This window comes from Cetorhinus maximus, chromosome 11 (assembly GCF_964194155.1).
Source record: "Cetorhinus maximus chromosome 11, sCetMax3.hap1.1, whole genome shotgun sequence".
Taxonomy (NCBI): domain Eukaryota; kingdom Metazoa; phylum Chordata; class Chondrichthyes; order Lamniformes; family Cetorhinidae; genus Cetorhinus; species Cetorhinus maximus.
The window spans coordinates 108,385,612-108,403,813 of record NC_135889.1 but is presented as its reverse complement, the minus strand read 5'-3'; the positions used below and the strand labels follow the sequence as shown (position 1 = coordinate 108,403,813).

Genomic DNA, 18,202 nt, shown 5'->3' with positions numbered 1-18,202 from the left:
GCTGGCTCTTGGGTAGCATCTACCTCCTTGGTAAAGATGGATGTAAAGTTATCATTTAATACCTCAGCCATGGTCCCTTCGTCCCTTTTAGGTACCTAATCAACCCTACAAATTGGCCCATACCAAAAATACTAAATAATCATGGAGCAAAAGGGAAGGAAATAAATACAATAATTATCACTAGAGAAAAAGTACTAGGGAAACTAATAGGGCTAAAGGCCGATAAGTCACCTGGACCTGATGAGTTGCATCCTAAGGTATTAAGGGAAATAGCTGCAAAGATAATGGATGCACTGGTAGTAATCTTCCAAGAATCCTTAGATTCTGGAAAAGTCCCAGAATATTGGAAAACTGCCAATGTAACACCCTTATTCAAAAAGGGAGGGAGACAAAAAACAGTAACTATAGGCCAGTTAGCTTAACACCTGTCATTGGGAAAATGTTGGAGTCTATTATAAAGGATGTAATAGCAGAGCATTTAGAAATGCATAACATAATCAAGCAGAGTCAGCATGGCTTCATGAAGGGGAAATCATGCCTGACAAATTTATTAGAATTCTTTGAGGAGGTAACAAATAGGATAGATAAAGGGGAAACAGAAGATGTAATATATCTGGATTTCCAAAAGGCATTCGATAAGGTACCACACATAAGGCCACTTAATAAGAGCCCACAGATATATTAGCATGGATAGAGGACTGGCTAACTAATAGAAGACAAAAAATTGGGATATGGGGAGGGGCATTTTCAGGATGACAATCTGTGCCACAGGGATCAATGCTGGGGCCACAATTAATTACAATATATATTGATGACTTGGAAGAGGGAAATGAATATACTATCGCCAAGTTTGCAGATGACACAAAAATAGGTGGGAAGGCAAGTAGTGACGATGATCCAAAGAATCTACAGGGGGATATAGACAGGTTAAGTGAGTGGGCAAAAACGTGGCAGATGGAATATAATGTGGGAAAAAGTGTGAGGTTATATACTTTGGCAGGAAGGTTAGAGGAGCTGAATATTATTTAAATGGAGAAAGAAAAATGCAACAGAGGGATTTGGGGGTCCTTGTGCATGAATCCCAAAAAACTAGCATATAAGTTCAGCAGGAATAGTTAAGGCAAGTGGAATGTTGGCCTTTATTTCAAAGGGAATGGAGTATAAAAATAGGGAAGTCTTGCTAAAACTATACAAGGCACTAGTTAGACCACACCTAGAATACTGTGAACAGTTTTGTTTCCCTTATTTAAGGAAAGATATACTGGCATTGGAGGCAGTCCAGGGAAGGTTCACTAAATTGATCCCAGGAATGGAGGGATTTTCTTATGAGGAGAGGTTGAGTAGGTTGGGCCTGTACTCACTGGAGTTTAGAAGAATGAGAGGCGATCTTATTGATACATATAAGATTCTTAGGGGGTTTTACAGGGTAGATGCTGAGAGGTTGTTTCCCCTTGTGGGAGCGTCTAGGGCCAGAGGGCATAATCTCAGAGGAAGGGGGGCACCCATTTAAATCAGAGGTGAGGGGGAATTTCTTCTCTCAGAGGGTAGTCAATCTACGGAATTCTTTGCCACAGAGGGCTGTAGAGGCTGGTATAAGTATATTCAAGGCTGAGGTAGACAGATTTTTAATCAGTAAGGGAATCAGGGGTTATGTGAAAAAGGCAGGAAAATGGAGTTGAGGATTATCAGGTCAGTCATGATGTCATTGAATGGCGGAGCAGACTCGATGGGCTGAATGGCCTGCTTCTGTTCCTACGACTTATGATCTTACTCCTCCTTTTACCACCTTTTTACTATTTATATGCCTATAGAAGGCTTTGGGATTCCCCTTTATGTTGGCTGCCAGTCTTATCTCATAATCCCTCTTCGCTTCCCTAATATGCTTTTTCACCTCCCCTATGAACCATCTCTATTCCTCTTGGTTCTCAATTGTATTTTTCTGCCTGACACCTGTCATAAGTACACTTTTTCTTTTTTATCTTAATTTCTATCTCCTTTTTCATCCAGGGAGCTCTGGATTTGTTTGCCCTATCTTTCCCTTTCGGTGGAATATGCCTTGACTGTGCCCGAACCAATTCTTTTTTTAAAGGTAACCCATTGTTCAGCTGCAGTTTTTCCCGCCAATCTTTCGTTCCGGTCTATCTGGCTCAGCTCCGTTCTTGCCCCAAAGTTGGTTCTCATCCAGTTAATTATTCTTACTCTGGATTGCCTATCGTCCTTTTCTATCATCATCCTAAAACATACAATACAATGATCACTGTCTCCTAAATGTTCCCTCACTGACACTTGATCTACTTGGCCCACCTCGCTTCCAAGAAGCAGGTCCAACAGAGCATCTTTTCTTGTTGGATTGGACACATACTGCTGTAGAAAATTTTTCTGAACACAATCTAAGGAACTTTTGCCCCTCTCCGCCCTTTACACAATCACTGACCCTGTCTACATTCGGACAATTAAAGCCCCCCATTATAACTACTCTATAATGCATGCATCTCTCTGCAATTCCCCTTCAGATTTGTTCTTCTACATCCTTCTCACTAGTTGGCGGTCTATAGACTACACCAAGCAATGTAATTGCACCCTTTTTGTTCCTTAGCTCTAGACAAATTGATTCTATCCTTGAACCCATGGGGACATCCTCTTTCTCCAGCACTGCAATGCTCTCCTTAACCAATACGGCCACCCCTCCTCCTTTCCTATCTTTTCTGAACACCTTGTACCCAGGAATACTTAACACCTAGTTCTGCCCTTTCTTGATCCAGGTCTCTGTTATCGCCACAACATCATACTTCCATATGGCAATCTGCGCCTGTAACTCCCCAATCTTATTTACTATACTCCGTGCACTCACATACATGCATATAAATCCCGATTTAGATTTTGTTACTTTCTTCTTCACCCAGACTTCACCTATTAACTTACTATTCTCCATACTAGTTCTATCTGTCCCTCCCAGTGTTTTGTACACTCTGGTATTCCTCTCTAATATTTTCTCGTGGTTCCCACACCCTTGCCAGTCCCTCCAGTATATCCCCTCTCACTATGGTTATTGTATCGAATATTTCACACTCCTCCTCTTAGCTAGAATATCTGCTTCATCCCTCTCCTTAGTGAACAAAGAGCCAAAGTACTCATTGAGAATCCTGCTCACATCTTCAGCATCAGAGCACAAGTTACCATAAACATCTCTGATTGGCCCTACCCTTTCCTTAATTATTCTCTTGCTTTTAATGTACTGGCAAAACATCTTTGGGCTTTCTTTGATTTTACCTGCCAATATTTTTTCATATCCTCTCTTTGCTTTCCTAATTACCTTTTTTACATCACCCCTGTGTTTTCTATACCCTCTAGGCTTTCTACAGTATTAAGTATTTTGTGATTGTCATAAGCTTTCTTTTTCTGCCTTATTTTACCTTGTACACTTCTAGATAACCAGGAGGCTCTAGATTTGGCATACCGTCCTTTTTCTTTGTGGGGACATGCATACACTGTGCCTGTAGAATCTTGCTTTTGAATGCCTCCCACTGGTCTGTCACTGATTTCCCTTCAAGTGGCTGTAACCAGTCCACTTTCACCAATCACCTCTTAGCTTCGTAAAGTTTGTCTTTCCCCAATTTAGATATTTACTCCTGTTGCATCTTTATCCTTTTCCAAAATTATGTTAAATCTAACTGTATTATGGTCATTATCTCCAAACTGGTCACCCGCTGCTACTCCATCCACTTGCCCAGCTTTAGAATTGTACTTCCCTTCCCCCTTTTGGGCTTGTTACGTGCTGGTTAAAAAAGTTCTCTTGAACACAGTTCAAGAATGTTGTGCCTTCTGCGCCTATTACTATGTTCGTATCCAGTTGTTATTAGGGTAGTTGAAGTCCCCAACTATTATTGCCCTATTGTTTTGCCCTATTGCACTCAGAAATTTGCCCACATATTTGCTCTTCTATCTCCCTCTCACTATTTGGGGGTCTATGGTACACTCCTAGTAGTTTGGCTGCCCCCTTTTTATTCCTGAGCTCAACCCATATGGCCTCATTTGATGATTCATTTAGTACATCATCCCTCCTCACAGCTGTAATTGATTCTTCAACCAATAATGCTACACCCCCATCTTTTTTAGCCCCCCTCTCTATCCTGCCTGAAAACCCTATATCCAGGGATGTTGAGCTGTCATTTTTCCCCTCTTTAAGTCAAGTTTCCATTATAGCATTGATGTCATGCTGCCACACATCTATCTATGCCCTCAGCTCATCGGCTTTGTTTGCTATACTCCTTGCATTTAAATAATACCTTTTAATTTTAGCCTTGCAAGTAATCCGGGTATTACTACCTTTGAGATCCTGTTTGCTAATTTCTTTCCTAACTCTCTGAACTCAGCCTGCAGGATCTTATCCCTTTTTTTACCCATATTGCTGGTACCAATGTGAACCACGAACTCTGGCTGTGCACCTTCACTCTCCAGAATGCTCTGAAGCCGCTCGGTGATATCCATGACAGGGAAGCAACATACCATCCTGGAATCACGTCTGTGACCACAGAATCTCCTGTCTGTTCTACTAATTATAGAATCCCCTACCACTATTGCTCTCTCTCGTTTCTCCTCCCTCCCTGCACAACGAAGCCAAAAGTTAATACTCAACAAACATCAGTTATAAGATGTAATCATTCATTCATCTGTTGCTTGTGGGAGCACAGGTGTGTAAATTGGCTGCTCTGTCCCCCACATTACAACAATGCAACACTTCAAAACATACCTCATTTTCTGTGAAGCGCTTTAGGACATCCTAAGGTTGCGACGGACAAGTTCCTTTTATATATCTTCTTCGGCATAGCACCTCAAACTTCAAACATACGTACGAATTAGGAGTGGGAGTAGGCCATTTGGCCCCTCAAGCCTGCTCTACTATTTGATAAGATCATGGCTGATCTAACTGCTGATCTCTACTTTCCTGCCTATTCCCTATAACCTTTGACTCCTTTGTCAATCAAGAATCTAACTCAGTCTTAAAAACATTCAATATTCCTGCTTCCTCTGCTCTCTGGGGAAGAAAATTCCACAGAATGGCTCCCTGAAAGAAATTCTCCTCATCTCAGTCTTAAATGGGAGACCCCTTATTTTTAAACTGTATCCTCTATTTCTAGTCTCTCCCATAAGGAGGAACATCCTTTCAGTATCCACCCTGTCACTACTATTGTAGGTGAGCAATCACACCTTCACCTGCTCCAAAGCTGCGTAGCTTGTACTGACGTCAGAGTCGAACAGGAAAATCTTATGTACTTAAGCTTGATAATGGTAGCGTATGCAGTTGAATCGATTGTCCTGAACAATTTACTTTTATGACTTTTACGTAGCGCATTTAATGTAGTCAAATACCTTGGGACATTTTACAAGTGCAATATAAATAAAAACATTTTTAGCAATTCTGAGGATCCAAAAGCTACGTCAGGATATTTGTTCTGGTACTTGTGTATCCAAACTAGCTGGGCTATCTTCTAGAATGAACCTGGGATTTCACTCCACATATCTCTCCTAATCTGTGAGAGATAGGTTCAACAAATAATCCAATTAACTTTTACTTGTAACAGAGCTGGATTAAACTGGATAAAAATGTGGCCATGTATCTCAAGGCTTCTGTTTTTTTCCATGCTGGCCACGAGGTACCAAGTTGAAAGCAATATTAGTAGATTTTCCTTGAACCTGACAGTATTCCTTAATCTCATTCATGACCACAACATGCCCCAAGTATAGGCTTTTTTCTTTTATTATCTGAGCCTTCAATGTACATTATAAGTTCTGCTATTTCAAAGAATCACTTTAAGATCTCCAGATAACAATCAGATCCTCTGTGGATTGCCACCTTGACATGGTGGAAAGACTTGTATGCTCCAACTATCCCTTGAGCGATGTCATCAGGTGCTCCTTGCTCCTGGTAGGGGTACCCACGGCAACAACTTCAGGAAGAGGTGCCAGACAAAGTGAGGTCCAAAGGTCTCAAAGGCAAAAGACTACACGTCTCACTGGCTACGAAGGCAAAAGAAGGCTGCAGCAGCAAAGTGGTTCCATTCATTGTGGTTCAACAGGTCACCAAAATCTGATCACCAACCTGTCAAGATCGTGTGGACAAAGACGGCATCCCAAGGTTCCCACATTAAACAAAGTCATGCGCAGGTTGCTACCAGGATCCATTTACCATGTCCTGTGGTGAATCGAGGATTGGCAAAAATGACCAGGGATGTGAACCTGGGAGACCTAGTCAAGAATTTGCCCAAAGGTTATGGATGCAATGACGTCATTTGACACCTGAGATGGGAAGAGGTGTCTCGGACAGCAACATCTATGATTGAGCAGTCCTCTTCAGGATACCCTCTGCTCACCTCAAATGGGGAGGGGGCCAGAAAAGGTTCCCTCTCCAACGCGCAGTGAAAATGATGAAGGGGACATCGTCATTTGGTAGGGGGTGGAGCAAGATCCACACTCTGTGCCGGCAATGTGGGGTTAAAGCATTTCACCTGCAGAAATTGACCTGCGGTAAATGTGCCTGCACTGCCAAGAGAAAGAGGAAGTATAACTGGTGTGCTAAGGCCCAGAGGAGAAATGCAACTGGTACAGGCCGCATGAGGCGCCTGAAGGTGGTGTATCGCTGACTCAGGAATGGATTTCGCGAAGGGACCACCCTGAAGCCCAGACGTTTCACAATGGCTTCCTCCAGTACTGCATAAACTGCCAACAAATAAACAAATAAAGCTATGGTTCGGAAAGTTTAAAAAAAACAGACAGTCCCACTTTCTCCTGGCTGGTGAATCACATCCTGCGGGATCATCTTCGTGGTCAAAGGGAGAAAACTTTAAATTTTACAACTTGGAATGTTAAAATGAAGCAAATCCTACACTCCGAATCCCACTACCTCCTGGGATGTCCCGTCTCATGTGCTCAAAAATCTGAGGGTCAAGAATCAACCTGTTCAGTCACAAGACCACCCATGACAGAAACTTGTAACCCTCGTCATCCTCGAATTGAGGGGCAGGTGGCAATGATGATCAATAAGGATGCTTTTTAGTGTTTTGGCTCCCAAAAAGGATTCCCTTTCTTAGCTAGAAACCGCAATTGCATTCTGGAACACTTAACAGTATGCTTCAAATAAAATTCCATTCCAACGTCTCCAAAGCAAGTTGTCAGTCTTAGCACTAGTCTTAATTACTCCCCACAGTTTGAGTGAACTCAATGTAAAACTGCCTATGCCCATCACTATGCATTGTGGCGTGTCCTCCCAGTGAACTGATTCATTGCAACTTATTTGCACACTTCACTGATTTTCCAATCCATCCACCGACCCCCACACTATAGCTTGTTGGGTCAGTTGCCAATTCAGTGCAACAGTCTCTTCAGACTTCAAGTACTTTTGCACATGAGAACACAAAGAAATCACGAATCAAATCATTCAGTCCATCAAAACCTAATTGTTCCACATATCATGTACAATATGTTCTATTGTAGATACCACCCAACTCATTCCTTGATCAGATGCCTTCCTAGGCCCATTTTCATGGGTGTCACAGCTCAGGAACCATCATATTCCACACAACATTTAATCAACTAACAATAAGTAATTTCATCAGTTCTATTCTGTAACCAAATATTTTAAAGATCTGATCAACACAGCTTTAGCTATGAGTCATAGACCCACTGCTCTGTGGGAAAAGATATTGCACCTCTAGTCTTGCTCTGGGCATGTTATTTGAAGGCTATAAAAGAAATTAAGCACTCAAAAGGCTTAAATAAACAATTAATTGCATCATTACCTGATCTAGCAAACATTGCAAGTAATTAGCAAACATTTGTTAGCACATAGTGCACTCACTTAGAAATCGCTGCAGCACCAAGTAGATAACAGAATTTATTCATGTATTGAACATTGCCAGTAAAGAAATAAATGAGTTTCCATCAACAGATTACAAACTTACTTGTTAGAAAATAAATACAGCTGCCCAAATCCTCACCTGGTTAAAACAGCAGGTAGCTGAGCTATACAGGTCGAGTGTCCTTTATCTGTAAATCCCAAAACCATACTTTTTTTGTCTGCACTGTTTACCTTGTGAATCCTCTCCTACAAGCAGAATTGCAGGTGGCACCACAGGTGGGAACTTATTACAGGTACCCTGTATTTATTATTCAGTGGTACATCTTACTTTTCTAGCCATTTTATTTAGACTAGAGCTAGCCTAGGCTGCAACCATTGTAATTTTAGCAGGCATAGGCCCATATGTGGTACCCAGAAACCAAAATTATCTGAAATCCAAAACACAATCTGACCGAGGGTTTCGGATAAAGGATACTTCACCTATACAAACTATGAAGCACCAGCTTTGGCCCAACTCTGCTGAGCTCATCCATCTTATCCAGAGAAGCTGTAGAGGTGCCCAAGGTTGAAGGAAGTGCGTCACAAAACTATCAGATTTTTCACATTATTATTGTGGAGTATTGTAAAATAAGCTTATGTTTCTGTGTGTGTGTGGATGGCTCTGTGTGACTAATTTAATTAAAGATGGATAAACTGCAAGATTGAAATTATCAAGGCAGTTAGGTGTAAAAGGGCATGTGAAATGCTAATGTGTGAACTAGGGTAAAGTCTCAGCAGACAGGGTGTGAATTAAATTTGCATTTTAAGATAAGTGGAGAGGCGTTTGGTTTTCAAAAAGGCATGGTAGGAGGTATACACCCGATAAGATAAATAAGGCAGGTTATTACGTTGATTTTTCCCAAAAGTACTGGCCATAACGGCAACATAAAATATTTTTATATTATGGGAAAAGTAAATTCCAAAGATATGTGAGAACAATGGGATTTACAGATTAAAGAGGAAGAAATATATTTAAAGAAGGATGAAGGCTGTGTGGGGTGGCCATGTACTATCTGAAAGGCACACTGTGTGAAACAGACTTGGGAAAAGCCTCTAGCCACTTTGCAGAATGCCGCTGTTCTAGGAACCAAAGTTGCCTTAAAAGCCTTCGGAATTCCACTGTCGACTGGGTGCTTGTGGTAACCTTGCTGGATTATCTATATAAATTTAAAATCTACTTTGGACTGTTGCCTTAAAGGGAGTATGTAGTTGGGAGTCTGGTTAACTAGGAATTTTGGGAATTATTATAATGTTAAGTATTAAATAACCATGTAATTGTAATCTTGTGTACGTGTTTTATTCTTTTCTTTTGTTAATAAATGTTTTATTTAATTTTTAAAATCTCTAAAGGTGTTAGTGGACTCATTACTTCTGAATTCAGTGCACAAATCTTCTTGCAATAAATACAAATTGCAAAACCTTTGTGAAAGTGTGGCCAAGTTTCCCTTGTGGATTTGGTCAGCCTGACAAATACCACCTACTGCATCATAACAAGTGGGAAAGAGAAATTTACTTAGGTTCATGCTTCTGATTGTTGTTCATCTCCCAGTGCTGGAACAATCCGGGTGGATGTCAAGTCACAACAGGATTTGGCTCAGTAATAAAATAGCCCATCCTTAGTTGTTTAGCTTCAAACATTAAGAATGGACAGTTTGGCAAAATACAACAGGATACTTTCACCTGTGGAAATGTGTTCCACTGTGCTATCAACATTTCCAGGAGAGATCAAAGGAGGGTTAGAAAAATAGCTGAAGAGGAAGACTGAAAATAATTAACCTTTGGACTTCTGGGATTTTTCATATTAGGCTCCAGTCCACTAATATTAAAATGAAATCATAATTTTGCTTAATTAGAATTATAGAATACTATCTAAGGTAATTAGAACGCATCTCATTTTAAAGCAAAGTTCTTGGAACCGAATGTCATGTATGAATCTGTCTTATTTTCAACTGAAGTGTACATCATCACAATTTTGCCATTGATTCGGTCATAATAGCTTAGAATTATCCATTCAGAGTCTGTCAAAATCAGGGAGATTCGTTTCCTGACTACATGCGTCTGGAAGCCCAATTTAAACACCGCTGCAAAGCACACTGAGCTAAATCCTTTACCAGGGCAAAAATTCCCTGTTAAATCAGTTTATGTTACGCTTAACATTGCTTTGGTAGTATGCTCTGAGGAGGTAAGCCAGTATCCACAAGCACAATATAAACTAACCAAACAGAGCATACTGATGCACTGTTAAGTAGGCCTCTTGAATAGAAGGCTTTGCACTTACAAGGGTGCATATTATGGCTAGAGGGGATGCAAATCTTTTCCAAGAGATGCAAGTCACTCAAATCTAGCAGCAATGCTAACTCTGAAAATCTCTTAATTTTTGATACATTTTAGTAAATTAATATATGCTGCTTTGTTCTAAACATATGATGCAGAACAAAGAAAGCTGAGCTTTGATTGATTTAACATGAGGCAGCTTTTAAATTGAAGGTAAAGAATCTTGTACATGTGTTATTTTGCTTCACTATTTTGAATATGTCCAAACCAACCCTGGATCCATTTTTCTGGCAGACGTTGAACATTAATTGAACAAATTGTTAGCTCAACAGCGAAACACTTTGGAAGAAATTACTCTAAGTCATTTATTTAAGCTAACAAATATACATTAATAAATTTTAGATATGCTATTTCAACCATTGCAGAGGAGCAGTCATATCAGATTCGGGAATTCCTTTGCACAAAGTGGCTCTAAGTCACTATTAATTAACATTAAACAAATTGCTCATCTTTACCATACTATCTAACAAAGTTATACCACGTGAAGCCAAAATTATTTAAGATATTGTACGGAAGAATCTTACCATCACGGAATTGTTCCATATCATCATCAAACATAGCTTCTTTAAGGGCTGTCTTGTCAAACACATTGATTGTATCTGAATAATTAAATGGATTGTATTCTCTAGTCCGAGGTCCTGAGAAAGAGCGTGGTGGTGGAGTGTTAAGCAAAGATGTTTTGTTATCAAGAGCAGTTCTTCCTCCTTCCACAGGTTCACCTCCTCCACGAATGTCAGAGGATGGAGATGCAATTCCTCCATCCCTTGATACCTTTAACAAAATGTTAAAGATGTTTTTTTAAATTCTGAAAACAATTTAACACATTACAAAAATACAGCTCTGAAAGAGAAGGATGATAACCAGATTATCCCACACTCTCTTCCGATTGCTTGATGTGGAAGAACAAAGTATCCAGCTCGAGTCAACTCCTCTCAGTCTTCCAAAATGTTGTACTTTGACTTAGCTGGGCTTAATTTAAAATCAACAAAACAAGCTGATTATTGTTTGAAACAATACAATTTAATCACTAATCCGCTGCCAGTTTGCATCAATTGTTATCTTCAGGAGATACGTATTAAAAAAGAAAGCGAAATGGCCATCATAATTGTGTTGCTTAAAATAAAATTTCCACTCATTTCTTTCACAGTTGGAAAGTCAATGGCATTTCACCCAAAAAACATGAAAGGTTACTACGTTGCATGTACGTTAGTGCAACTAAATATGCTTTCATTGAAATTATTTTTCAATATACAGATCTCACCAAAGGGGCACTGTGCGCAAATACATTACTTGTATGTTAGGAATACCATAAATCTATCTCTGGTTTCTGCTAATCTAGTTGAACTTAGCTGGAAATTCAACATTTAATTTCAATGCTTGCGGTTGCCTCTTATATTCACAGTCAAAACAGAGGAAATTCTTAGTAGCGGACAAAAGAACTTAAGGGCAAGAGAATCAGAAATACTTGTTTAAAAAAAAAATCCTTACCATGAACTAAAAGCCTATAAATTCATTCCAATATTCAGAGCTGTTTTCTACTATCCTGCACATGCTTTAAAATCTGACAAAATAACAGGCTTTTACCGCTATTTGATGGTGTTCAATGTGTACTATTCTTGTCCTGTGTTAATTGGAATGGAATCCTTCATTTATGATTGAATCAATGACCTCAAAAATTTACTCCTCCAGGCTAATAAAAACTTTGTAATTCCTCCATTAGTGTCACACATAATAGAAAAATGCGCACTGCTGGCAGGGTAAGATCAGCAAGCAGGAAAGGTAAAATGACATTAAAAGGGATCATCTGTTCTTCATCCAAAAGAAAAATCCTTTATAGCAGGTCCAGGGCATTATGTTGATATGGATACTGGAATTTCTGACTTCCCCAGGTTATAGGGCACTGAATGAAGGTATGTTAATGTTTCTATGTTGTGGCAAAAATAAATGAATATTGTCATTATTCTGTCCCCAGTTCCCCGAACAAGGCAACTGCATGGATAACCAAAGGGTAGCTCATGTTGAATTAGGAAGAGGATACCTACACCATCACAATCCTTTTTTCCGTCCCGTTTAATCGGTTCATTCAAATCCTCTTGACTGCGGAAACTAAAGTTCTGGATGGCTTGTGTGACCCCACGAAGAGAGCTATAAATTTCATCGGAGTTAAGGTTTTCTGTGTCATAGTCCAACATGCTATAAATAAAACAGCCAGTGAGCAATCTGTTTATAATTCCTGCTAAATCTAAAGCACATAATATATTTAGAATACATGGCTGAAATACTTCAAACATGGTAACACAGAATCATAGAATGATACAGCACAGAAGGGGACCATTCGGCCCATCGTGCTTGTGCCAGCATGTGACATTGCATTCAATTATTCAGAATAGATAAGAGTAATTATTCAATTACAGTAAAATGGTTCGCTGCTGACCAGTTACCCCACCGTTAATAAAAATGTTCAGCTGTGATGACACATTCAAAATTGTGATGGCTCACATTCATGAACAAGTACAAAGCTGTAATTATTTGAAAGAAAGATGAAGATTAATTAAAAAAAAGCAATGAATTACAGCAAACAAAAGTTATAGCCACTCAAAACATACAACAAATCATGCTAAAGCCAAAAACAAGAGTCGCCTGATGACACAAGGCATTTTGAATAGATGTGGATAGGGGGTTAGTTACCTGGGCGAGTAAGAACGCCGGAAGGTCTTGTGGATAGGAACTGTGGGGATGGAGTGAGGTTGAGAAGGGGTGGGGGGATGCTTTGAGAGCCCATCTGCACTCCAACCCCAGAATCGACTGCAGTCACAGTGTGGTCAGAGAAAGAGAAAGAACGAGAAAGGCAAAAAAGAGAAAGAAAACCATATTCCGAGTGGCTTTTGGTCATGCTTTACTGAAGAAAAATTTCAGAACATTAATAGAAGCAGAATAGCAAACAGAGAACACCTCATCCAAGCAAGCAGCAGCGTTGATCCACTCTAGCCAATACCATACAAACACACAAGGGCAACAGAGACTGCACAACACAAATAATAAATATTTCAGACTTTCAGTATGGTAAGTGCAAATGGGGTTTTACAAACGTTTTTTCTCACCTACATAATTGGGTTTTAGTATCAAATGATTTTCATAGTCTATTATAATTATAACCATCACATTAAATAGCATTAAGGAAGAAGGGACCCAGGATTTTTTTGATAAAACATATTTCACAAGCTTAGCTGCAGTGGCGCAAACTAGCACTAAAGCACATTTTAGGCTATGCCAGCAAATTGTGTGCCTGGATGAATGCAATGTTTAGTGTCAGAATATTCTTTCGCTCACTCAGGTTGCAGAACAGAACACAAGTCCTTCAATCGTAGAATGGTTACAACACAGAGGGAGGCCATTTGGCCTGTACGTTTGCTCTGACCTTCTGAAGTCGCAATTCACTAGTGTCACTCCCTGCCTTTTCCCCATAGCCCTACAAATTTTTCCTTTTCATAAACAAATGAAACACCACACAGGTCCCCGTACTAAATTTCAGCTGCCAATTGTCTGCCTGAAGAGATTTGTTGAACTGGAGAACCAGGAGAACCAACAATTGCTACAATTCCAGCCATGGTGGGATTCAAACCCACATCTCTACAAAGGCTGGAACCTTAAATTGGGCACCTTAAACTACTCAGCCATGCTCAACCAAACTCCAGAGACCACTGCCCTTCAACCTGTCTGTTCACCCAACTGTTTCCTTGAGCCAGGAACCGATCAGATCACAACCTAGGCTTGGATAAAGACGACACTTTGGTACACTGGATTTCATCTTTCCTGAATACCACCCCATGGCCACATTGGTCCAGTGTCCCATCTGCAATCATGTATCCTAACAACTGATTATTGATCACCCGGAGTAAAATAAATAATTCCCAATTATGTTCCTAAGTCTATTGGTCAAAACCCTAATTTGTGCTCTTTTGCCCTTCTGTTTTGTCAAATATTTTTCCAGGTTTATTTTCAGTACCTTATTATGAAGTGCCCCCCGCCCCCATTTTTTGCTTAAGATTTTAGATGTCTCATCCAAGACCTGAGGCACCCCACTCAATATCTCCCCTCCTAATACATCCCAATGTTTTACTGTAGAATACTGCATTATTCAATACTCCAAGAAAACAACTAGGACTTGGTCTTTAAACACATGTAGAGTCATCACTGTATATCATTCTTCCAGTCTGAAATGTATCATCTTTTCCATTTTTAGTAGATGCTGCATCCACAGTTCTTGGATTTTTTTTGCTTTTTAAAAAAAATTCTCACATGTAGCTAACACCATCTTTTAACGTTTTGATTGACTTCAGTGGCCTTAAATCAGAGTCACATCACAAATGCCCAGATTCTAGAATCACCTCTGGAATATAACTGCCGATTAGTTTAGTCACACAATCCACAAACTACTTCAGTCACATTTTGGCATTTAACCCCCACCACTCCGACCTTCCCTCAATGCAAAGCCAACACAATTGGTCAAGATATACCTTCTCTTACAACAGCACATTTATATACTCCAGGATCTTGCGTGACGCAGAGCCAGTGGACTGGATACATGCACAATAGATCAAGAACTTTCAGGAACATAATTTTTTTGGGCAGAAAACTGCAGTACATAGGAGAACCATAACACAAAGGGAGGTGATTCAACCCCTTGTATTACTGGCAGTTCTTTTCTACAGGAATCCAGACTTAATCCCACTAACCTGCTCTCTGCAGGTGGTCCTGTATCTTTTTCTTACTCCTACGTTCAAGGAATAGTCTTTCCTGACTCATCATTAGAATTCAATTTTAAAAACCTCTTCCATCTCCCTTAGCCTTCTCTGATCTTGCGGAAATAGCCCCAGTATCTTGAGGCTCTCATAAGAATAGTTTCTCATCCCTGACCTCATACTGGTGAATATGTGCTGTATGCACCCCGTGGTTTTAATGGGCTGTAACTTCCGACTTTCTGTTGGAAAGAGATGGCCCACGGGAAATTACACTGACACTTCCGATCGCCGGAGCTGCTTGTGGTCTGCACTGAAAGACTCCTCGCAGGCTCCAATGAAGTGCAGCTCCAGCATGTTCAAGGAGGCTTTGCCCCCTTTTTAACAGCACCAGCTACTGTAAAGCAGGTAAGTTTAAAGGCCAGGGACAAGGTAAGTGTCTAAGGTAAGTGGATAGGATTTGGGGGGTCTGGAGGGTGGGGGAATCAGAGGGCGGGTAGGGGTGTTAGGTGTCAGTAGGTGTGGTGGGTGGGGGAACTAGAGGTCCTGGGGGGTGGGGCGGGGTCTCGTAGGTTGGCGGGGTTCATGTTGGGCCTGTGGGGGCAATCGGAGGTCAGGGGGGAGAAAGAGAGAAGAATCCTTGTGAGGATGGTCAGGGGAGTCCTGTGGGGGGTAGGGGTTGTCACATGGGGGTCAGTCTGGGTGTTTACAATCGTTACCCAGAAATTAGGAGGTTTGAATTCTTCTAACTTTTTCTGGGATAACTATTGGTGTAACCCTGGTGGAACCATCAAAGTTTACGATTTAAAATCACAATTCCGCATGGTTCCCAGCACAGAGCAATTGTCCAGAGGAAATTTGCACCTCTGGGCAGCTGCCGTGCAAACCCTTACCAGGGAACCTCCGAGGGGGATTCCCCAGCGCATCTTTGGGGTACCCCCTAAAGACATTGGGGAGCTCGGAAGTTACAGCCCAATATCTTCTCTATAATGTATTGCCCAAAACTGTCCACAGTATTCTACCTATGGCTTAACCAATGGTTTGTACAAATTTATTACTTATTCACTTTCGTACTCTATGCCCCCATTTATAGAACTCAAAATTCCATTGGCCTTTTGTATGGCCTTATCTACTTTCAATTAGTTTTAGGGATTTTTGTACTTGAGCCCTTAAAGTATCTCTAATATTCCACATTTTACAGCTTTTCCATTATGAGCATTACTCATTTTCCTCCCAAAATATATTAACACTCAGTTACCCACAATGAATTGCAACTGCTACCTGTCAACCCAGGCTGCTAACCTAAGACTTCAAGCTTTTCAGTTCTCTTAGCTGTTTGCCCAACTCCTACTTTTTTTATACTCAGCAAATTGAGATTATATTCCCTTTACCCAAGTCTAAATTATTTCTTCATACATCAAGAAAAGTGGACTCATCAATGACTCATACAAGCACTCACATCTCCTCCAGTTTGACATACTATCATTAATCCTAACTGTTTATTGTCCGTCGACCAATCTTCTATGCATAGTGCTATATTTGACTTTATACCGCAAGTTCAAAGTTTGCTACAAGCCTCTTGAAAATGCTTTATTGAATATCTTCTGAAAAAGTTACATCTACTGCAGTCCCTTTGTCCATTCAATAGATCACTTCTTCAAAACTTATAAATTTGTCAAACATGACTTATCTTAAAAAAAAAATCAATGCTGGCTGCACTCGAGTAACACTCACATTTCTAAATGTTTAATTTTTTAAAAATGTATTTGTTCACAGGATGTGGGCATCGCTGGCTAGGCCATTAATTAGTACCCATTTCCAATTCCTTCGAGAAGGTGGTGAGTCGCTTTCTTGAACTGCTGCAGACTATGTGGTGTAGGTACAACCCAGTGCTGTAAGGAACGGAGTTTCAGGACTTTGACCCAGTGACAGTGAAGTAACGGTAATATAGTTCCAAGTCAGGATGGTGTGTAGCTTGGAGGGAATTGGCAAGTGGTAGTGTTCCCCTGCCCTTCTAGGTGGTAGAGGTTATGGGTTTGCAAGGAGCCTTGGTGAGTTACTGCAGTGCATCTTGTGGATGGTACACATTGCTGCCACTGTCTGTTGGTGGTGGAGGGAGACAACAGAACACAACAGACTTGTGAGCAAAATTCCAGCTCATCGAATAAATGGGAAAGTAGGCGCTTGGATAAGAAATTGGCTGAGTGACAGGAAACAAAGAGTAGTGTTTAATGCATGGTTTTCAGATTGGTGGGAAGTTTGTAGTGGAGTTCCTCGGGTCAGTGTTGGGACTCTTGCTCTTCCTGGTATATATCAATGACCTAGACTGTGGTGTTTGGGGCATGATTTCAAAATTTTCAGGTGATACGAAGATTGGAAACATTGTCAACTGTGATGGGGATAGTTTTGAACTTCAAAAAGGACATAAACAAGTTGGTGGATTGGGCAGACGAGTGGCAAGTGAAGTTCAAGAGAAGTTTGAGGTGATTCATTTTGGCAGGAAGAATATGGAGAGACAGTGTAAAATAAAGGGAGAAACTCTGAAGTAGATGCAGGAACAAAGGGACCTCAGTGTATATGTACCGAAGTCATTGAAGAAGGCAGGGCATGCTGAAGGAGCAGTTAATAAAGCATGTAGTATCATAGGCTTTATTAATAGGGGCATTGAGTTCAAGAGTAAGGAGGTCATGTTGAACTTGTATAAGACACTAGTTATGCCTCATCTGGAGTGCTGTGTCCAGTTCTTAGCGCCATACTTGAGGAAGGATGGGAAGGCATTGGAGAAAGTACAGAGGAGGTTCACAAGAATGATTCCAGGCATGAAGAACTGTAGCTATGAGGGTAGGTTGGAGAGGCTGGGGAGAAAAGGCAGCTGAGAGGAGAGTTGGTGGAGCTATTCATGATCCTGAGCGGTATGGACAGGGTAAATAGTGAAAAACTGTTCCCACTCGAGGAAGCATCAAAAACTAGAGGGCATAGATTCTAAATAATTGGCAAAAGGAGTAAAAGCGATGCGAGGAAAAATTTCTTCACCCAGAGGGTGGTTGGAGTCTGGAACAAACTTCTTGAGAGGGTGGTGAATGCAGGTTTGATCAAAGTATTCAGAAATGAATTGGATAAGGCAGGGGGTGGGACTATGTAGAATTCTCTTTCAGAGAGCCAGTGCAAACTCAATGGGCCAAATGGCCTCCTTCTGCACCGTAAAGATTCTGTGATTAAGGTGTAGGATGGGGTG

The 18,202-nt window shown here is 40.6% G+C and overlaps 1 protein-coding gene across 4 annotated transcripts in view; it reads right to left on the bottom strand.

Moving 5' to 3' along the window:
* The window catches only part of clasp1a (cytoplasmic linker associated protein 1a), a 316,093-nt gene that overhangs the window by 35,843 nt on the left and 262,048 nt on the right, over positions 1-18,202 (bottom strand). For 3 of the 4 annotated variants that reach the window (XM_078552570.1, XM_078552571.1, XM_078552572.1), the window contains 2 exons: positions 12,271-12,421; positions 10,753-10,999 (listed from right to left, as the gene is read on the bottom strand). In XM_078552570.1, coding sequence (XP_078408696.1) covers positions 10,753-10,999; positions 12,271-12,421 — 398 coding nt within the window. Of the gene's footprint in view, positions 1-10,752; positions 11,000-12,270; positions 12,422-12,916; positions 13,034-18,202 lie in introns of all 4 variants that reach the window. The other variant, XM_078552573.1, reaches the window with a different exon arrangement.